Source organism: Spodoptera frugiperda, chromosome 20, assembly GCF_023101765.2.
Source record: "Spodoptera frugiperda isolate SF20-4 chromosome 20, AGI-APGP_CSIRO_Sfru_2.0, whole genome shotgun sequence".
NCBI lineage: Eukaryota > Metazoa > Arthropoda > Insecta > Lepidoptera > Noctuidae > Spodoptera > Spodoptera frugiperda.
The window spans coordinates 8,824,400-8,841,249 of NC_064231.1; the positions used below are offsets into that span (position 1 = coordinate 8,824,400).

The window sequence follows — 16,850 nt, forward strand, 5'->3', positions numbered from 1 at the left end:
AGTTTTTATAACCAGCTTCTTACAAATTCTCAATAAATGACTAAATAATGAGTGAAATAAAAATTTCTCTTCACCCTCAGAATCACTTCTTGCAGAATGTTGAGACAAGCATTATCTGCAACTGTACCTCTCCTTTTTCTACATCTTTTTTTCAGTATTTACCTTCTTTCTATAAAATTCTATGAAATCTGTATCACATTTTAGTTGGTTTTAATATACTTGCATTCATTGGGTAGATTTGTATTTCCTCTATATTTATTGATTTGTATAAAATACTACCTTCCGCGCAGTTTCACTCGCTGCGCGCTGTTCTGATCCTATTTATAGTATCGACGCGAAGGTAATGTTTGATAACTTTTATTAATTCGACTATCCAATATAAAATTTTCAAATTCTAACTAGTGTTTCCGGAGGTTCAAAGAAACAAGCTCTTTAGCGTTATTATAATTAGTTTAGATTAATAAATAGAGTACAACAAACAATTATGTAAGTGTTTCAATAAAATACTAAACAACTTATGAGCTATTTTCATTTTCCTATTAGAATATTAAGTTACAGCAATGACTTTTGTTACTAGTTTAATTTATTATCATAAAAAATAATTCTGTGCAATAATTATCCAAAAACGTATTGGCTGTATGGATTAAATACCTTTGTGTCAATACAACTAAAGTTGCTAAAAAAAATCTATCTATCTCCTTCGTTCAAAAGTAACATGGAGGTTGTGCCGTGAAATTAGTAGCGAAGTATATTTTTCTTTGTTTACGTGTCGAATCTGTCGAACCTATTAAAAGTGAACTAGATTTAGATTTATATTTTAGTGATTTATGGATAGAAGTCAGAGAACGCAATATATCGAATCGTTGTCGTGAAATCTGCATTGAAATGAATAACGGTGACATCGGAGGGCCTAGAGGCAGAGGCCGCGGATGGCAGCAACCCGATAATCAGCCACGGGAGCTCCGTAGGCCAAAGATCGTTGCAGAGGAATCCGCTACCGAGGAATCAAAAGGTAAAACCAAAACAACGAATTTGATGAATACCACACTTTCCCACACCGAACTTGTGCCGTGTGACGTCGTCATACTTGGCCAGTTTATAACTGCGTTCTTCGTAATTATAATACTTCAGGTGAAAGTAAGGATTTTCATTTCTAATGACGTCGCCGTGGTTTGACAAAGTCTGCTGGCCGTGCTTATAATCGATTACGAAGCTATAATTCGTTTTTGGGTCAACTAGTTTTGGTATGCAACTGTAATTTTTTATATAATCGAACATGTTTAACTCATCAAAACACTTTTGTTTCAGTGGAACCTTCAAAATCAAAATTGTCGGCCGATGCCAAGGAATGGTACCCGCCTAACTACACCCGGCATGTACCGACATACACACCGGATCCTGCATCTTATAGACCTCAACGGTTCTCTGTGCAAGGTCGGCTTCGTCAAGCTCAGGATCAAAATCCCTACAACTTAGAAGAAATGTCTTATTCACTTGATGAAGCTGAGAATATGGATTTACGGGTTTGTATATTCAAATATTAAAATCTGTGAATTTGTTTTGTGTTCATATATGCAAAAATATTAACCCGATTTTATTGAGCAGTCTGCCGTTCCGCAGGAGAACATAGCCAACCTGATAACAGTGATGTGTGAGATAACATTTGATCCTGGTAAATTTGACACTCTGTGTGGACCATTGGTTGATGCCTTTGCAACAACCCTACATGATGTGAACTACACTAGGCCTCTAGTTGAAGCTATTGTGAATCAGGTATAATTCGACATAGTCGCCATTTTAATAATGTTCTTAATATTTGTTGCTTACTTATCTGTAATGTTTATAACTAATAAGCATGATATGTGTTATTGATTTGGTAAAACTAATAAACCTAGCATAAGCAATAGATTAGATAAACATTTTATTGATGTGTAGGGAATCTGAGACTGTTGCAACTTTTCCATCATGTTTACTTAACAAACTTAACAATGTTCATTTACATCTGCTTTTTTAACCTATGTTTTTGTATGTTTGCTTTATATAGGTAAATTTTGACTTGTATGGAGTCTGTAAGTGAATGAGTATAGTAAGTTGCTATATAAATTGCTATGGTTATTCATATGATTTAAATCTATAACATACAATTTAATTAGAAGAAAGAGAATGAACTAACATTTTAATAAACTGCTACCTCCTTGTGGAGTTTTGGTGAAAGCACATTTACAATAAATCCGCATGATCTCTACTACTTGAAAAATTAATCAAAGTCAGTAACTAATTAAGAAAATATGAATCATATCTCATGTAATGTGTGTGTATTGGCGTTTTTTGTAATATTTTGTGGAAAAGCATGTATATTCTTTATTTTATTATGGCAGTCGATAGCTGAACCTAACTTCCGTTATAATGGAGCAAGACTCTGCTCGATGTACGATTCCGTATCGCCGCCGGAGGAGTCCACCTTCCGCGCCTGTTTGTTGGAGAGGTGTTCTACTGAGGAGAACAAGATCATCAGCGGGTTGGAGACATCAGAGGAGAACATGCGCGGGTTCGCAATGTTCCTAGCTGAGATTTACACACAACTGGAAGATAGCCAGGTTGGTATTCCTCTCATCACAATTATAAGGAAAATTATGTTTATTTAAATCTGTTGTGATTGTTGTTTACCTATTGAGCCAAGAGTTTAGGTAAATGCTTCAGTTACGAATATAAACTTGTATTCTATTCACAGGGAGGAAGAATCAAGACTCTAGGAGAAAGTTTGTGCAAAGTATTGCTGCATTTGCTCGACACGGACAAGGAAGTAAACATCAAAGCTGTCTGTCAACTGCTCAAAGTAGGTTTCTTTTATTGTTTTTTTACTAGGTTTTCCTTTATGTTGTGAATTTTGTTAAGGTACACATTTTGATGATTGTTGACACTTGTGTTAAATGTAACACAAAGTCGTAACTGAAATCATACAAAATATTTATTCCGTGGGGAAACTAAGCCACGACACGACCATTGCAGTTGATGCGCGAATAATCGTCAATTATGAAATAATAAACTAAATCTACCAGTTTTAGATCTATAGTTAGATCTAAAACTTGTAGAATGCTGAAGACGTCATCAAAGTATTATTTTAGACGTCAAAACATAGACTGATGATACTAAGCAACTATTGCAATTAATATTAGCGCCAATTAACCAATTTTCGATTGACTAAGTACTAAATTATTAACATTAATGTTAATTCTAGAACGTTCCAATAATTCCCGTATTCATGCACTATTTGAAAGCGATTTTATAAATGGTAAAAACGAATAAAACGCTGATTGCCGTCGAAAACTGATGTTTGTGTAACACGCAATAAAGACAGGACGAAGTGAAATTAGAACAACTTGCACATTTTGTGTATTGACATTTTTCACGGCTCGTTTCATGCGAATTAAATCAACAATGAAACTGACTGTTCATGAAGAAGCAAAAGCAACATTCTCGATATCACAAACAGGAAATTAAAAATATCATTATGGTAGTCAAATCAAATTTTGAGGAAAAGCATTTCATTATTTCTGTTGAATTGATAAAAAATCTTTACATCTACGACTCGGCGGTTCTCAGACCTGTCTAGTCATTTACATTTTTGTCTCAACAGCTATAATTTTTGTAGTCGAACGATATACTTGTACAGTTGATTAGTTTTATTCACAAACTTATTTTTAATCATTATTCACGTGGAACATATTCAAAAGCAAACATTATCGTCATAGCAATCGTAGTGGGGTCACTCAACTTTAATATCGAGCAGATAATAATTATGTGGAATAATAAAATATCAACAGGTGGCCTTGAAGGTTCTTTGTCGTACCTTCCGCAAGATATTCTGCGATTCGCGATGATACTAGTTTTCGATGCACCTTTGCATGAGTTTAAACTATATTAAGTATGATAAAAATCAAATGTGAATCAAAATGAGAGATGGTGACTAATAAGCCATATTAGAATCCAATCCTATGCAGCTATGTTTGTACTCATGATCTCTGTTAGTTATTGCTAATGAAATGGGCCCATCATTCCTAACTTAAATGGGTGGATACAAAAACTCGTGTGCTTAGTTTGCACAAGTACACTCGATTGTTGGGCAATAGGTACGTTATCTATTTGCCGGGTCAACAAACTTACAAGCTTGCAAATAACGCCATTACCTAGCCAGTTTTGAAAAACAAATAAATTATGGATTTCAATAGCTCACTAAGGTCACCGAAGCAGACTATGTTATGTAGATTACTTCGGAGATGGTATTGTCAAATGAAGCCAAGAGCATGATTATATTGGGAGTTAAGAACTACCAGTATACCATGATAAGTGGTGCTCTATAGTTTCTGTCTACAAAAACGTGTGTTGATGTATGAATAAAGAAATCATGGAAACAAGTTCTACAATGAAAATGTATGTTTCAGCTGTCAGGTATAGCGCTGGACGCGGATTGTCAGTCGGGTATGCACGCTGCGTTCGAGCGGCTGAAGCGGCGCTCGTCCCTGGCGTGCGTACGCGGCGTGGTGGAGCTGCGCGCGGCGCGGTGGGGCACGGCCGAGCCCGAGCCCGTGCCCGTGCCGCCGCCAGAGCTGCGCCGCCGGTACAACTACCCCGGTGAGGATATATAGCGCCAACATATGGTTCTTTAAGTTTGAAATACAGAGCACAATAGAGACAAGGATATGCTTAGTCCCATACATTAACATTTCTGTGCTGTCAATGCTAGTTGAATTTAAAGAAAAATAATTGTTCATTAACAGCTTTATTGTAACCAAGTTGTCCAAAAATACAGTAATATGCTGATTCTTCCTCTGACAATTGTTTATACATTCAAATTACAGAAAGAATTTTCTAAATTCCTATTCCTGTGTCATGTTGCCTACGAATTTACTGTACATTTCGGTCGTGTTTAGGCACCCACATTACGACGTTGAACATGCTAATTTTATTCAGCTCAATTTAAATACTTAGGTCAATGTCTTTTTCCATTTTCAATTGTTAGCGTTTCCAGGCTTATTTCTTTTTGTACAATAGTTTACTTGTAAAGCAGTTTCCTTCAGGACTTAAATTAATTGCGTGGGTAGTGTTCACGTTTACATTGAGTACGGCTTGAGTCACGTTTGTTCTCACTTCGATAGGCTCGCCACGTGCTTCGTTCCCGTCGACTGTAACGGGCGACACAAACTATGCACGTGAATGAAGCCGTACCGTAAACAAACTTAGGGAAAGCGATCGACGCCATGTTAATTAATCATATTCAGATGTAAATTAATCACATTTCTATTTTCTATCTAATTGAATACAATACATTAACACTTTACTCACGATTGACTATCAGCCGACATATGTATAATGTTATTGTGTAATGAAATCGGAATACTTTTGAGCTTAAATTGTCCCCGACTTTGGTAGCTTAAGTTGTATTCTGACAGTAATGAATGGTGAAGTAGAGAGCGGTCCGAGTGACGGTGGTTACCTGGCGGATGGGCACACGCTGACGGCGGAGGAACGAGCCTTCCTGCAAAGCAACCTGCCGCCTGGCAAGAACGTCGCTCTCGATGAGGATATACTGTGAGTGACCTATATCTACACTAGTAAAAATATCGAACATTTCTCTTAAGATTTCAAGAGAAGTACCATTTTGAATAGGTCTAGCATATATTATACCAAAAATTCGTTTATTATAGTGAGGAGCTCGAAAACGACGCGTGGGACACCGGCATGGACGCTGAAATGCAGGCTGGCTTCTTGGAGTTCCTCAAGATGTCTAATCAAATCAAACGATAACCGCACGTTGCGACGCGCCCCTTCCCTCGCGGGGCACAGACCAAATTGCGTCTACTATGCTAGGACAATGGTGAAAAACTATAAAAAAAATATAAAATATATAAAAGTATAAAAAAGATTTAATGGGAGCGATCAATTTCGTAGCCATCTATCAACGATTTTAATGAGATTGATGTAAGAGCTTGGCGCGTACGACTACACCGCGGGCGGCCAGAGGTCGCGGCGGTGTCCCAGCACGACAGACTACGCGACTGTTATCAATACTCCTGCTAACAGTTTTCCACCTTACCTACTTAAGGGCCACAAACACTTACTTTTAGGTGCTCCATCGTAGTGATTTAAGTATCAGGATATGTACCGACTTAAAGCTTTCTTTTTTTTATTTTAGATACGCCTTTGTGTATGACCAAACTAGAATAATTAAAAAAAAAACAGTCTTATAATTTTTACTTTTAGTGTGATATTTTAATCTTTTGGTCTGTTGTTCCGGAGGGTCTTGTGTTTACGTACAGGCGAAATACAATGTTTTTTTTTATTAGGATAATGAGTTATTGAGTATATATATTGCATCTTAAATTGCCCAGTTATTACAATTCAATGTTATACGTAAACACATTCGACTTGTATCACATGGACTAAATGTAAACAAGTATAGGTAACTAAGTGTTTTATTTAAAGAAAAAGATACTGTTGTTTTCTTGTATTGTTAAGCTGCTAATATATTTTATGTATACTAGTTCCCACCACTAAATTTGACGGCCATATTTTAGAGCCATTTTCTTGTTTACATTTCGTCTATTACCTAATGTTTAGTGATCTCATTATTTCTCCATATTTTTTTCTATTTCATATTATAGAAGAAAACATTGCATTAATTTTGGGGTTTCTTCACATTTCCTCAAAAATACAGAAAATGTTGAAATAAACCTAAGTAAAATAAATATACCTTCTTTATGCAAAAAATAAGGCTAATTACTTCCATTCCATTGTAAGCAATGCCAACTGGAGAAAAAATGTTACATAATAATATTGCATAAGTTAGAAGGCTGAAATTTTTTTATTTACTTAAATGACATTATGTCCATTTTACTGATGAATTACTTATTATGATTTAATGAAATTATTAATTGATTTACCTACTTTAGGTGAGATGCAGTCAAAAATACAATCAAGACTATTGCTTAATACATTGTTTGGCACAAATTTCTTTAGTTTAGATTTTTATTTCATTTGGAATCTATCATTCATTTCCATTCAATACAAATACTGAGTCATTTGAAACATTTGACTTGTTTGCATTTTACACAATTTGTCATTTTACTCTTTAAACAAGATCTATGTAAGTAACTAGACTACGACAACTAGCATTTGAAGTTGTTCTATCGATACTTCCAGTTGCATTTCCTCCTAACTTTTAATGGTTTATCAATGTGGTGTAGAACAATATGTTTTGCCAAATTCGTTACACTAATGTCGTGTGTTGTTGTAATTATATTTGCCTATTTGAAGTGAGTGAGACGGTGTGTCAGTTGCCTTGAGTGTGGATTTAAACCCGATGATTACCTAATTGCCGATCGATAGACTACAGTGATCTATAGAGTTAAATAATTTACAAAGCAATAATAAGCTACCTGCTAAACTAAGCCATTTGTGCTAATTATATTGAACCTTTTTCGAATATATTTATGGAATACAACATTTATTTATTTGAAGCAATTAGGAAAATGTTTATAATATTCCATTGTATTTTTGTTGCAGTGATATTATGGATGTTATAAGAATAAATGGATATTTTAATAAAAGTCATTTAAATAATATTTGTTTTGTTTTATTCGTATCTTTAGGTGCGAGCGTTATCAACGCGACTTGCACTTGAGTGTTATAGCATATTACGCAACCCTGTTATCTTTATTATTGTAATGTACTTAAGATATGCCTTTGAATGACACTCTAAATATGATCAGGCAAGACCTTGTAAGGGTTAAGTATCCCGTTAGGGTCCATGAGTTGTTTGAGGTCCTTCATCAGTCCTAGCGCAGATTGGTCCTTGCTATAATGAATGTACTTGGGTTTTCTGAAGCCGATACCATGTTCTGCACTGATGGAGCCGTTCAGTTTGCTCACCTCTTCAAAGATGAACGGCTCTAGCATAGACGAAACTTCTTTGGTATATTGTGGTACTGTTACATTAATGTGTATGTTTCCGTCACCTGGAATACGAAATGTAATAAGTTTACGCGTTGCCGATAAAGGTGCGAAGACCCATTTAGCACCACAACTTTTATTTCGCTATTTATTGTCTGAAACCTACGTACACGTTGGTAAGTATACACATACTATTGAGCGACACAAACAATGTTTACTTTAATTAGTTAGGTAGATAAACATACGAATACATATATTCATGCTCATTAAAATATGTAAACAACTTATAAGAAGTTTTTACAAATCATCATCATCAGCCGGAAGACGTCCACTGTTGAACTACGTCCTCCCTCTTAGTCCTCCACGTAGAACGACAAGCCGCCGCCACAAAACATAAAGTGAGTTGTTTATTCAGATAGTACTAACCAACGTGTCCGTAGCCGAAAACTTTAATGGCTTTATCCCCAAGTCTTTTCCTCAATATGGGCACGAGATCGTAGTAATTCTTCAACGGTATAGACACATCATATTTGAATACATAGCCGCCGACTAGACCCGCTGCCGCTATACTTTCACGTAGGTTCCAGATTGTCTGCAAACAAAGATATGATATTATTTAGAAGACAATAGCTATTTGAGATCTACATAACAACAATGTCATGTGTTTTGATCCCCGAAGAGGTATGCGTAAATAAAGTAATGCTCCCAATAAAACTTTATCCAACCCGGGAATCTTATCTGAGACATTTTCCTTACTCGATCAACAAAGCTGTTACAATTTTTAAGCCTAATGACCTATTTAGGAAAAGGGTGATGTAAAGAGTAAAGTTGTCCAGTAGGTAAAACACCTTAATCTTAAAGCATAAGTCCTTATTTTGCAGGAATATTACCTGCATCTTAGCGGGCTCCGAGGTAACAGTTCCATCCAAAATAAGCCCAGACTCCATCTCATTAGTTAGGAACCGTGTTAGCTTCTCACCATCATGAGCTTCTTCACTTCCATGTGTTTCTACCAATACGTAGAACGGATAATCCGAAATAGGGTTTCTAAGGATGAACAAAAATCTTTAATAACACTATTGGGAATCTAAATATGTATGATGTTGTGTTTTTTGGGAACTTACGGTAACTTCAGATTCTTAGAGGTAACGTTTATTGAATCAAAATCGGCCATTTCAAAAGCTGATAGGATTTCACCCAGTTTAGATTTGGCGCTCTTGTATAATTTTAGGACATTTTCAAAGTTTTTCACACCTGGAAGATTTAAATTAGGTATAATTAGAGCTTAGTACCTACGATTCGACAAAATAGTTCGAATTTAAAAAGCTTACCAAAGAAGCCCAAATTAACGGACTTCGGGAGCACCGGGCAATGTAAAGCAACTTTGGTGACCAGCCCTAAGGTCCCTTCAGATCCAATGAAGAGATGCTTCAAATGATACCCTGTGTTATCCTTCTTTAGCGATCTGAGACAATCTATGACTGTGCCATCAGCTTTTACCTAGAACGGAGAGAAAGATTTATTTCTTGGTAGGTAAAAAGTTATAGGGACTCTGGATATGTTAAAGGCTAGGTTGTACCTGTATTTCCTGTACTTATTAAATTTTGTAATAGGATTGCAAAATATAAATGTGCTCTTTTCTAATACCTATACTATCTTGTCTTGGTGCCTATCTAAGGTAGGTCGGTATAGGTACCGACCACGACCAATTGCAGTGGTAGACCACTGGATGAATTTGGCCATCTCAAATTATCCCTGAGGACATTTTTCTTTCAGCCGATTGACGCTCAAATATTTGAGACTATCAGGTTTCTCACATCTGCCTTTCACATAATGTCACTTGATACACGACAGTAGGTACCTACAGGCATTGGTTTTAGAATTTAATGAAACCGGTTTATTCCTTACCTCACACTGAGAACATTACTGAGCCATTACAATCGAACTTATGGAAAATAACCGGCGGTTTAGATAACAGCAGAATACACATAAAGTAACTTTAATTTATCTATCAAATACAATTTAGAAGATATGTGTAAGAGTACCTAGTGAGAGTAGAGACGGGTTTGAAACCTACCAATGACAAGTACCAATGTGACCTTTTCCGAGTTAAATAGGTATTTTTGGGTTCGGTATCTCCCTAGTTACACTTTCAATGTACAGAACAAACACTTCTACATTACACTTTTATTATATGTAGGTATAGATTACTTAAATGTACCCATATCTAGATAAGGTACTCATAAGTCCTCAAATGCGCGTGCCCCACAGGGTCATTAATTGTTCACATTAAGGAAAGCAATAAAGAATTTGAATTTGGAATAGATGAAAATCATTAATTGCCTATTTTTTTTAGCGTTAATAAATCTGCGTTTGGCCACCAACCCGCTTTCTGCCTGAACGGCAAAGCGAAGATGTGGCCCGAAGATGAAGCACACAGACTTAGAAAGTACCTATCCACTCTGACCTTGAAAGGTGGTATTTCTCAGGAAAAATTGATAGATGTATCTAAATATGTTTACCTAAATTACCTACATACCTATAGTTTTTATTGCTTCTTTCAAAAACAGGTTTTCGTACCGTACGTAAGAAATAAAATAAACCAGTTTACTAAAATTCACTGCGTCTATCTATCTGACTACCTAGCTAGCTATGTATTAGGTGTTATGCTCCACGGATCTCTAATAAGTACACTGTTCACATAACAGCCTGCATCGATCGGTGTGGATTACGTCATCGCTATACTTATGCATGCAGTTGTTAAATCAACGTTTTTAGTGAGGATTAGATATGACGTACGCAACAATTTTCGTTATAGCATTATCAAAAAATAAACACGGTATCTAATTTCTGTGTTCCATGACCAATTATTAATGTATAGAAATGTAATGCACGCTGCACACCTTACTTCACAGTTAAAACTGCATAGTTAAATCTGAAGGTGTAGGTATTAGACATTACCGTGGCTGGTGTAACCTAAATAAATATCCTAGCATTAATTACTAGCCACCCTATAAGAATTAGGCAGTAGGCTACTAACGCTGTACATTCCACTATCGCAGATGGAAAAAAAGGTCATGCGAGAGAAAATGCTGTAAAAGAGTGGTCACGAGTCACAACCCCGATGAAGAAAGCAAACACCCATATGCTTTACCTTATGTACAAAATAAATACAATAAAAGAATGTTACAATGATTCAAAGATCTTACTTACTGCTTCTACACCCAATATAGATCCATGCAGGTTACCATATCGCAGTAACCTCAAGCCGCCTGCATTGGTGCTGGCATTCCCACCAATGTGACATGTTCCTTTTGCACCCAAATCCAAGGGCATTATAAGCCCTCGTTCGCGAACATAGTTGTCTAAATTCTCCAGAACACAACCAGCCTCACAGACTAAGGCTCCTGCAAAGTGGATGCGTTTACAAACATACAAATTAACATACACAACACACACAACCATTTTTGGATTACAGTTGTTTCGTGCGAGAATATAACCCTTTTCGTATCGTAACATTATTGACCCGTAATCGAACCTGGGAACTCGTGCTTAACATATCAGTGGAGTTTGCAACTATATAGGTAGGTACTAGACCCATTAGACCAAAAGAGAAGTATGCAAAAAAATAAGTAAATTAAAGTATGTGAACCTGAGAGATCATCGAGGTCGATGATTTTGTTCATTAGTGAAAAACTTATCACAATTTCGTCGAATACGGGCACGGATCCACCAACGAGCCCGGTGTTGCCACCCTGTGGGCATACTGCCAGTTTTCTCTCGTTACAATACTTGAGGATCGTTGAAACCTCCTCCGTACTTTTTGGTTTTAGTACAGCTTTTGATTGACCTGAAAATTAAGCTTAAATAAGTCAGTAGATACGATACCTCCTTAAGTAAAAAGGTACCCTTAAAATTACATTATATCCGGCCTCTTAAGATCGCTACAATATTTTTTTATTCAATATTTAATCAAAAGAGTAAGAATGACATAACAATTTACGATTATCGGGCATTATTTAAGTAAGTTACTTTGTTTATCGTAGATAAATAGCTCATTTAGTTATGCACACGGCATTGTTTTAAATAGGACCTGACGACACATTTTTTGCACACAAAATTCCAGCAGATTTTGTGCCCGTCAGCTCCACTTTTCTTTTTGGAGCGTGTGCAAAAAGTTTTCGTTTACGACATTACCTACTCTGCATCTTATCAATATTAAAGTTAGTCGATATACGCTATCGTGTCCATATTAATTTCCACCTTCATCTACTCATGAATTTAACTCGAGACCTCTTGTTTCAGTAATTGCGACAACTCGACTAACGAATGGTCTAATTATGAAATTTTGAAAACAGAATCTTAGAACTTACCTCTGCAATTTTTAATCCAATCTACATTGTAAGGTAAAACATCACTTTCTTCAGTCAGCACTCGATCTGGGCCAAGTACGGATCGGAAGTAATCCACGTCTGATGACTCGATTCTACCGAAGTCTTTTCTATGGATATTGTATTTTTCCTAAAAGTAAGGGACAATAGGATAGATGACTAATTTTTATATTAATGTCCGTCTTGCAGATTATTTTTTAAATACACAATAAAAATACGAGTCTAATATTTTTTCATTACCTAACTAACGGACTAAATATATTTTTATTTTTCATAGGCCGTCATCATCCCTATTTTATTTATGCTGGTCTCTAAACTAGGTAGTTAACTAGGTACAGTAACATCCTCAGCTAAAGTCTAGCATTGGTAACCCTCCACTCAAAATACCAATCAGCAATTCCCCATTAAATTCCTAACCCTCAAAAGGCCGGCAACGCCTCTGGTGTTTCGGGTGTCCATAGGCGGCGGTGATTACTTACCATCAGGTGATCCGTCTACTCATTTACCGGCTTTTACCATAAAAAATGGATCCTGTCTTATCTTGTATTTATACATTCACAAATGAACTGTTATCAGCCCCGGATCTAGGGGGGGCAAGCCGGGGCCCATGCCCCGGGCGGCAAATTCAGGGGGCGGCCAAATTCACACTACACGGACCAGTGGACCACTCATCATTTATTTAATTTTGACCACGGAATAAATATAGTACAAGTACAGAAATTTCATGGCCATATCAACTTGACCGATACCCTGAGCGCAGAATGGGACGTGCTTCACGAACATTTTATTATTCGCTTTTTTTTTAAGAGTGGAAAATCATCCAATGACTTCTCCCGCCTTGGGCAAAGCGAGAGGGAGTGTCAGACTCTTACTGACTAAAAACCACCCCGTTCCTACACCTGTCCGTCGAGCCGGAGCCCCGGTAAACCCGCTAGGTAGTCCGCAGCTCCGGATTAGGCATCAGTCCTACTGGGCCCCATCTGTGGTGGTCTGATGGCTCTTTGAGGCGCGCGCAGAAGGCGACGCGCCGCACGCACGGGTCTGGTTCTGGTTGGGCGGCGAGCTACCCTTGCTCGCCGTCCGCAAACCCGCACTTACGGTGGCCGGAGATCGTCACGCGATCCCCGACGCCCGGAGTGTCTCTCGCGACGGCTGGGGCGTGAAGAGGTTCGTTCTCTCACGCGCCCCGCCTCCTCCTTAGCTAGCATGACTGCTTCGCAGAAGGAGGAGATGGCATCCCAGTCTCCCTCGCTCCGCACCATGGTCTGAACCAATGCCGGACGCGAGAGGTCACCGTCGCCGACCACATCCCTGAGGACACGGCGGTGCTCAGCCCATGCAGGGCACACCGCCACCGTATGCTTCACCGTGTCCTCCGGGCGGTCCGCACAGTCATGACACCCGGGCGTTTCCTCCCGCCCAATAAGGAACAGGAACCTACCGAAACTCCCATGTCTGGTAAGCACCTGCGTCAGGCGGTAGGTGAGGACGCCGTGGCGCCTCTCAAGCCACTCCTCAAAGAGGGGACTTACCGCTGCAATGACAGCGAGCCCAGCCCTCGGTTGCGACAGTCGTTGCTGCCATTCAACCATGAGATCACGCCGGAGCTCGTCCCGCCACGCACTAATCTGCCGCGGCAGCGGAGTTTCGCCCCGGCGACGCGAGTCGGCGTGCAATCTAAAGACGCGCGCGAGCACCTTTGCCTCCAGATCCCATGGCGGCAATCCGGCAAGGAAGTTCGCAGCTTCCCCGGAGATCGTACGATTTTATTATTCGCTAGGCGCGTAGGCATAGTACAAAATACGCGCCTGGCTCTTGCTCGCCTACAGGAATCGCAGATCGGGGCAGCACGCGTTTGGTTACCGTGAGTGCCAAAGAGATGAAGCTATATTCGAAAACTTCCTCGTCGATCTCTCTCCATGACAGTGTCTCCATGACATACTTACAAAAAACTCCTCCGATTCCTCCACCTTTTCTTCCCACCATCCAACAGCAATCATCAGATGAAAGTTCAAACGGAAGAACCAATGAAGATGAATTCAATCCTGATATAGGCCAACCTTAACAGTTTAGCCAAGTTGAATTAAATGACGTAGTGAGAGATTTGGGTCTATCAAAGGATGCTGCACAAATCCTAGGATCACGACTGAAAGACAAAAATCCTTTGGCTCCAGGAACAGGCAGGCATTATGAAAAAGAGTTCGCGGACTATTTCTCTCAAGAGGGTTCACTGGTGTTTTGTAATAATATTCCTGAAGTAGTCATGAAACTGGGAGCTGATAATTACGATTCCACATCATGGAGGTCATTTATTGATTCTTCTAAGGGAAGTCTGAAGGGTGTCTTGTTGCACAACCTATGGCTCGGTGCCTGTTGCTCACTCCGTGCATCTCAAAAAACGTACGAGAATCTTGAGCTGTTGCTAAATAAAATAAAGTATAGCGAATATTGTTGGCAACTCTGTGGAGACCTTAAAATACTGTATATAGTTGCTTTTGGGTCAGCAGTCTGTATTTACAAAGTATCCGTGTTTTTTGTGCGAGTGGGATAGTCGAGCACGAAATTTACATTACAATAAGAAAGAATGGCCACTCAGAGAAAGACTTGTATTGGGACAAAAAATGTGCAGCGTGATGCATTAGTTCAAATAAACAAGGTATGTAACTGCTTTAAATACCTACGCGACAAATTTCCTGCACTTTCTCAAGCTAAACTTAAAGAAGGAATTAATTTTTGTTGTGTCTCAAATTCGAATTTTAAAATCGGATAGATTGTTCAAGAATACAATGACCCAGGATGAATCTGAAGCATGGAGTTCATTCATAGAAGTCATAGATGATCTCCTTGGAAATATCAAGTCTTCAAATTACAAAGAAATTGTAGCTAAGATGGTCCAAAATTATAAAAAAAAACTGACAACAGTTTTTTCTTCTTCACTTCATTTTCTGGATTCCCATATTGTCTATTTTCCCGAAAATCTTGGAGTTGTCAGCGAGGAACAGGGAGAGAGGTTCCATCAAGACATAAAAGAGATGAAGAGACGTTACCAAGGAAGTTGGGATATTAGAATTATATGGATGATAAAGGTGAAAATAAACATAAGTAGGGGGGGGGGGGCGGCATTTTTCAATTTTTGCCCCGGCAAAAAAGAAATGTAGATCCGGGGCTGACTGTTATGTTTCATCTCAATCAGGAATCGAACACAAACCCTCACTTAGCTTACGGTTGTTGCTATTGCGAATGGAGCACCGAAGTAGGTAGTCAACTTAAATTAAGACGAGATAAATATAAATGCTCAACCTGTGAGGACTAAATATTTTATAGCATATATCATAAAGAGTTAAACGCTATCTGTTTTCGTACATTTGCTATGTAAATTAGCTGCGTACATGAATTCAATGTTAATTTGGTACGGTCTATTGTACACCCGTATACCCTGTAGCATTATAAGTACCTACCCGTAGCCAGCTTTTTGTACTATACGTTCATTTGGAACATACATATTTAGGTGCTCAACAACACAACATATGTTTACGAAGTCATATACAAACATTAACCTACCCACAACATACCTGCAATACAAACATTCGTACCTAATAAATAACTAGGTAGCTATCTGTTATGTTTTTAATGCAGTGTTAATGCCAATAGGTTTAATTTACATAACAATAAATTAACTCTTACCGAAGATAACTGCGGCAGTGCTTGTGACGCATATCTAACTTGTTCCAAAAACACATTATTTTTGTTTACTAACTTCACAAACGACGCCAATGATTTTATCATTTCGAAATAAATTAATTCACCCCACGCACAAAGCGACAGTAGTGCCTCACACAGAATTAAAAATGATACTGATAAATAAACTCCGTAGATTTCAAACCTGCATAGATTGTATGATATTAGATAACGAAGAGCTCGTTTAGATACGTAAACACATCGTAAACATTGTTTTGTTTATTACGAGTAGGAAAGTCTTACAAGTTACAACCAAGTTTTGAGAGAGAAAGATAATATTTATTAGTTTTTTTCGGGTCTAAGAGAACATACGAATATAAATAGTCAAACATGACTCGCTCGAAGCCAAATCATTTTGATTACATAGAGTTACGCGGTTACGTAATCGGGTAAACAGTTGTGTAGTCGTGTTGCGGCGTAGTAGGTATGTCTAGGTTTGGTAGGTCTTACTGCTACTACATCTACAAATAAAAATAAATTAGACATAATAATAATGAAGATCCACGGATCCACTATACTGAGTATTTAGATACCTAAGAATATATTCTATGCTGTAAGAAAATAACAGCAAAGGTTATCTCTAGAACGATAGTCATTACATTACAAAAATAATTAACATACAAATGGACCTCTTCCTATCAGTTTAATTTACTGACGTCATAAAAATAACAAAACAAATGCCGCAGATGAACGGTACATCGGGTTCCGTACACATAAAATATAATTAAAGCTTGCCATGCATCGTCCAATAAGTCGGACAAACTATTAATT

At 38.0% G+C, this 16,850-nt stretch overlaps 3 protein-coding genes across 7 annotated transcripts in view; 2 read left to right on the forward strand and 1 right to left on the reverse strand.

Moving 5' to 3' along the window:
* Positions 1 to 16,850, forward strand: part of LOC118281655 (calcium uptake protein 1 homolog, mitochondrial-like) — a 117,460-nt gene that overhangs the window by 95,108 nt on the left and 5,502 nt on the right. The window lies entirely within an intron of this gene.
* LOC118281644 (polyadenylate-binding protein-interacting protein 1) lies at positions 688 to 7,622 on the forward strand. 5 transcript variants are annotated; one of them, XM_035602279.2, is made up of 8 exons: positions 688 to 1,012; positions 1,309 to 1,523; positions 1,621 to 1,773; positions 2,379 to 2,597; positions 2,732 to 2,836; positions 4,443 to 4,632; positions 5,451 to 5,589; positions 5,706 to 7,622. In XM_035602279.2, exons 1-8 carry the CDS (start codon positions 886 to 888, stop codon positions 5,803 to 5,805), a joined length of 1,248 nt encoding a protein of 415 aa, XP_035458172.1. In that variant the 5' UTR covers positions 688 to 885; the 3' UTR covers positions 5,806 to 7,622. The 5 variants fall into 5 exon arrangements, with proteins under 5 accessions (XP_035458172.1, XP_035458170.1, XP_035458171.1 ...); XM_035602277.2 differs by having other exon boundaries at positions 689 to 1,012; positions 1,606 to 1,773; XM_035602278.2 differs by having other exon boundaries at positions 689 to 1,012; positions 1,606 to 1,773; positions 5,466 to 5,589.
* Positions 7,618 to 16,504, reverse strand: LOC118281643 (D-2-hydroxyglutarate dehydrogenase, mitochondrial). Its single transcript, XM_035602276.2, has 9 exons — positions 16,026 to 16,504; positions 12,324 to 12,471; positions 11,603 to 11,800; positions 11,164 to 11,357; positions 9,282 to 9,450; positions 9,075 to 9,204; positions 8,841 to 8,997; positions 8,377 to 8,542; positions 7,618 to 8,015 (listed from the first exon to the last, which is right to left on the reverse strand). Exons 1-9 carry the CDS (start codon positions 16,125 to 16,127, stop codon positions 7,756 to 7,758), a joined length of 1,524 nt encoding a protein of 507 aa, XP_035458169.2. The 5' UTR covers positions 16,128 to 16,504; the 3' UTR covers positions 7,618 to 7,755.

What these genes read in the sequence shown, in the direction of transcription:
- LOC118281644 (XM_035602277.2), top strand. Translation starts at nt 886, where the DNA reads ATGAATAACGGTGACATCGGAGGGCCTAGAGGCAGAGGCCGCGGATGG. An exon ending in CGCTACCGAGGAATCAAAAG is followed by an intron (nt 1,013 to 1,308) that starts GTAAAACCAAAA and finishes CTTTTGTTTCAG; the next exon opens with TGGAACCTTCAAAATCAAAA. An exon ending in CTGAGAATATGGATTTACGG is followed by an intron (nt 1,524 to 1,605) that starts GTTTGTATATTC and finishes TTTATTGAGCAG; the next exon opens with TCTGCCGTTCCGCAGGAGAA.
- LOC118281643 (XM_035602276.2), bottom strand. Translation starts at nt 16,127, where the DNA reads ATGATAAAATCATTGGCGTCGTTTGTGAAGTTAGTAAACAAAAATAAT. An exon ending in CTATATTGGGTGTAGAAGCA is followed by an intron (nt 9,451 to 11,163) that starts GTAAGTAAGATC and finishes TCTCCGTTCTAG; the next exon opens with GTAAAAGCTGATGGCACAGT. An exon ending in CGTTAATTTGGGCTTCTTTG is followed by an intron (nt 9,205 to 9,281) that starts GTAAGCTTTTTA and finishes TAAATCTTCCAG; the next exon opens with GTGTGAAAAACTTTGAAAAT.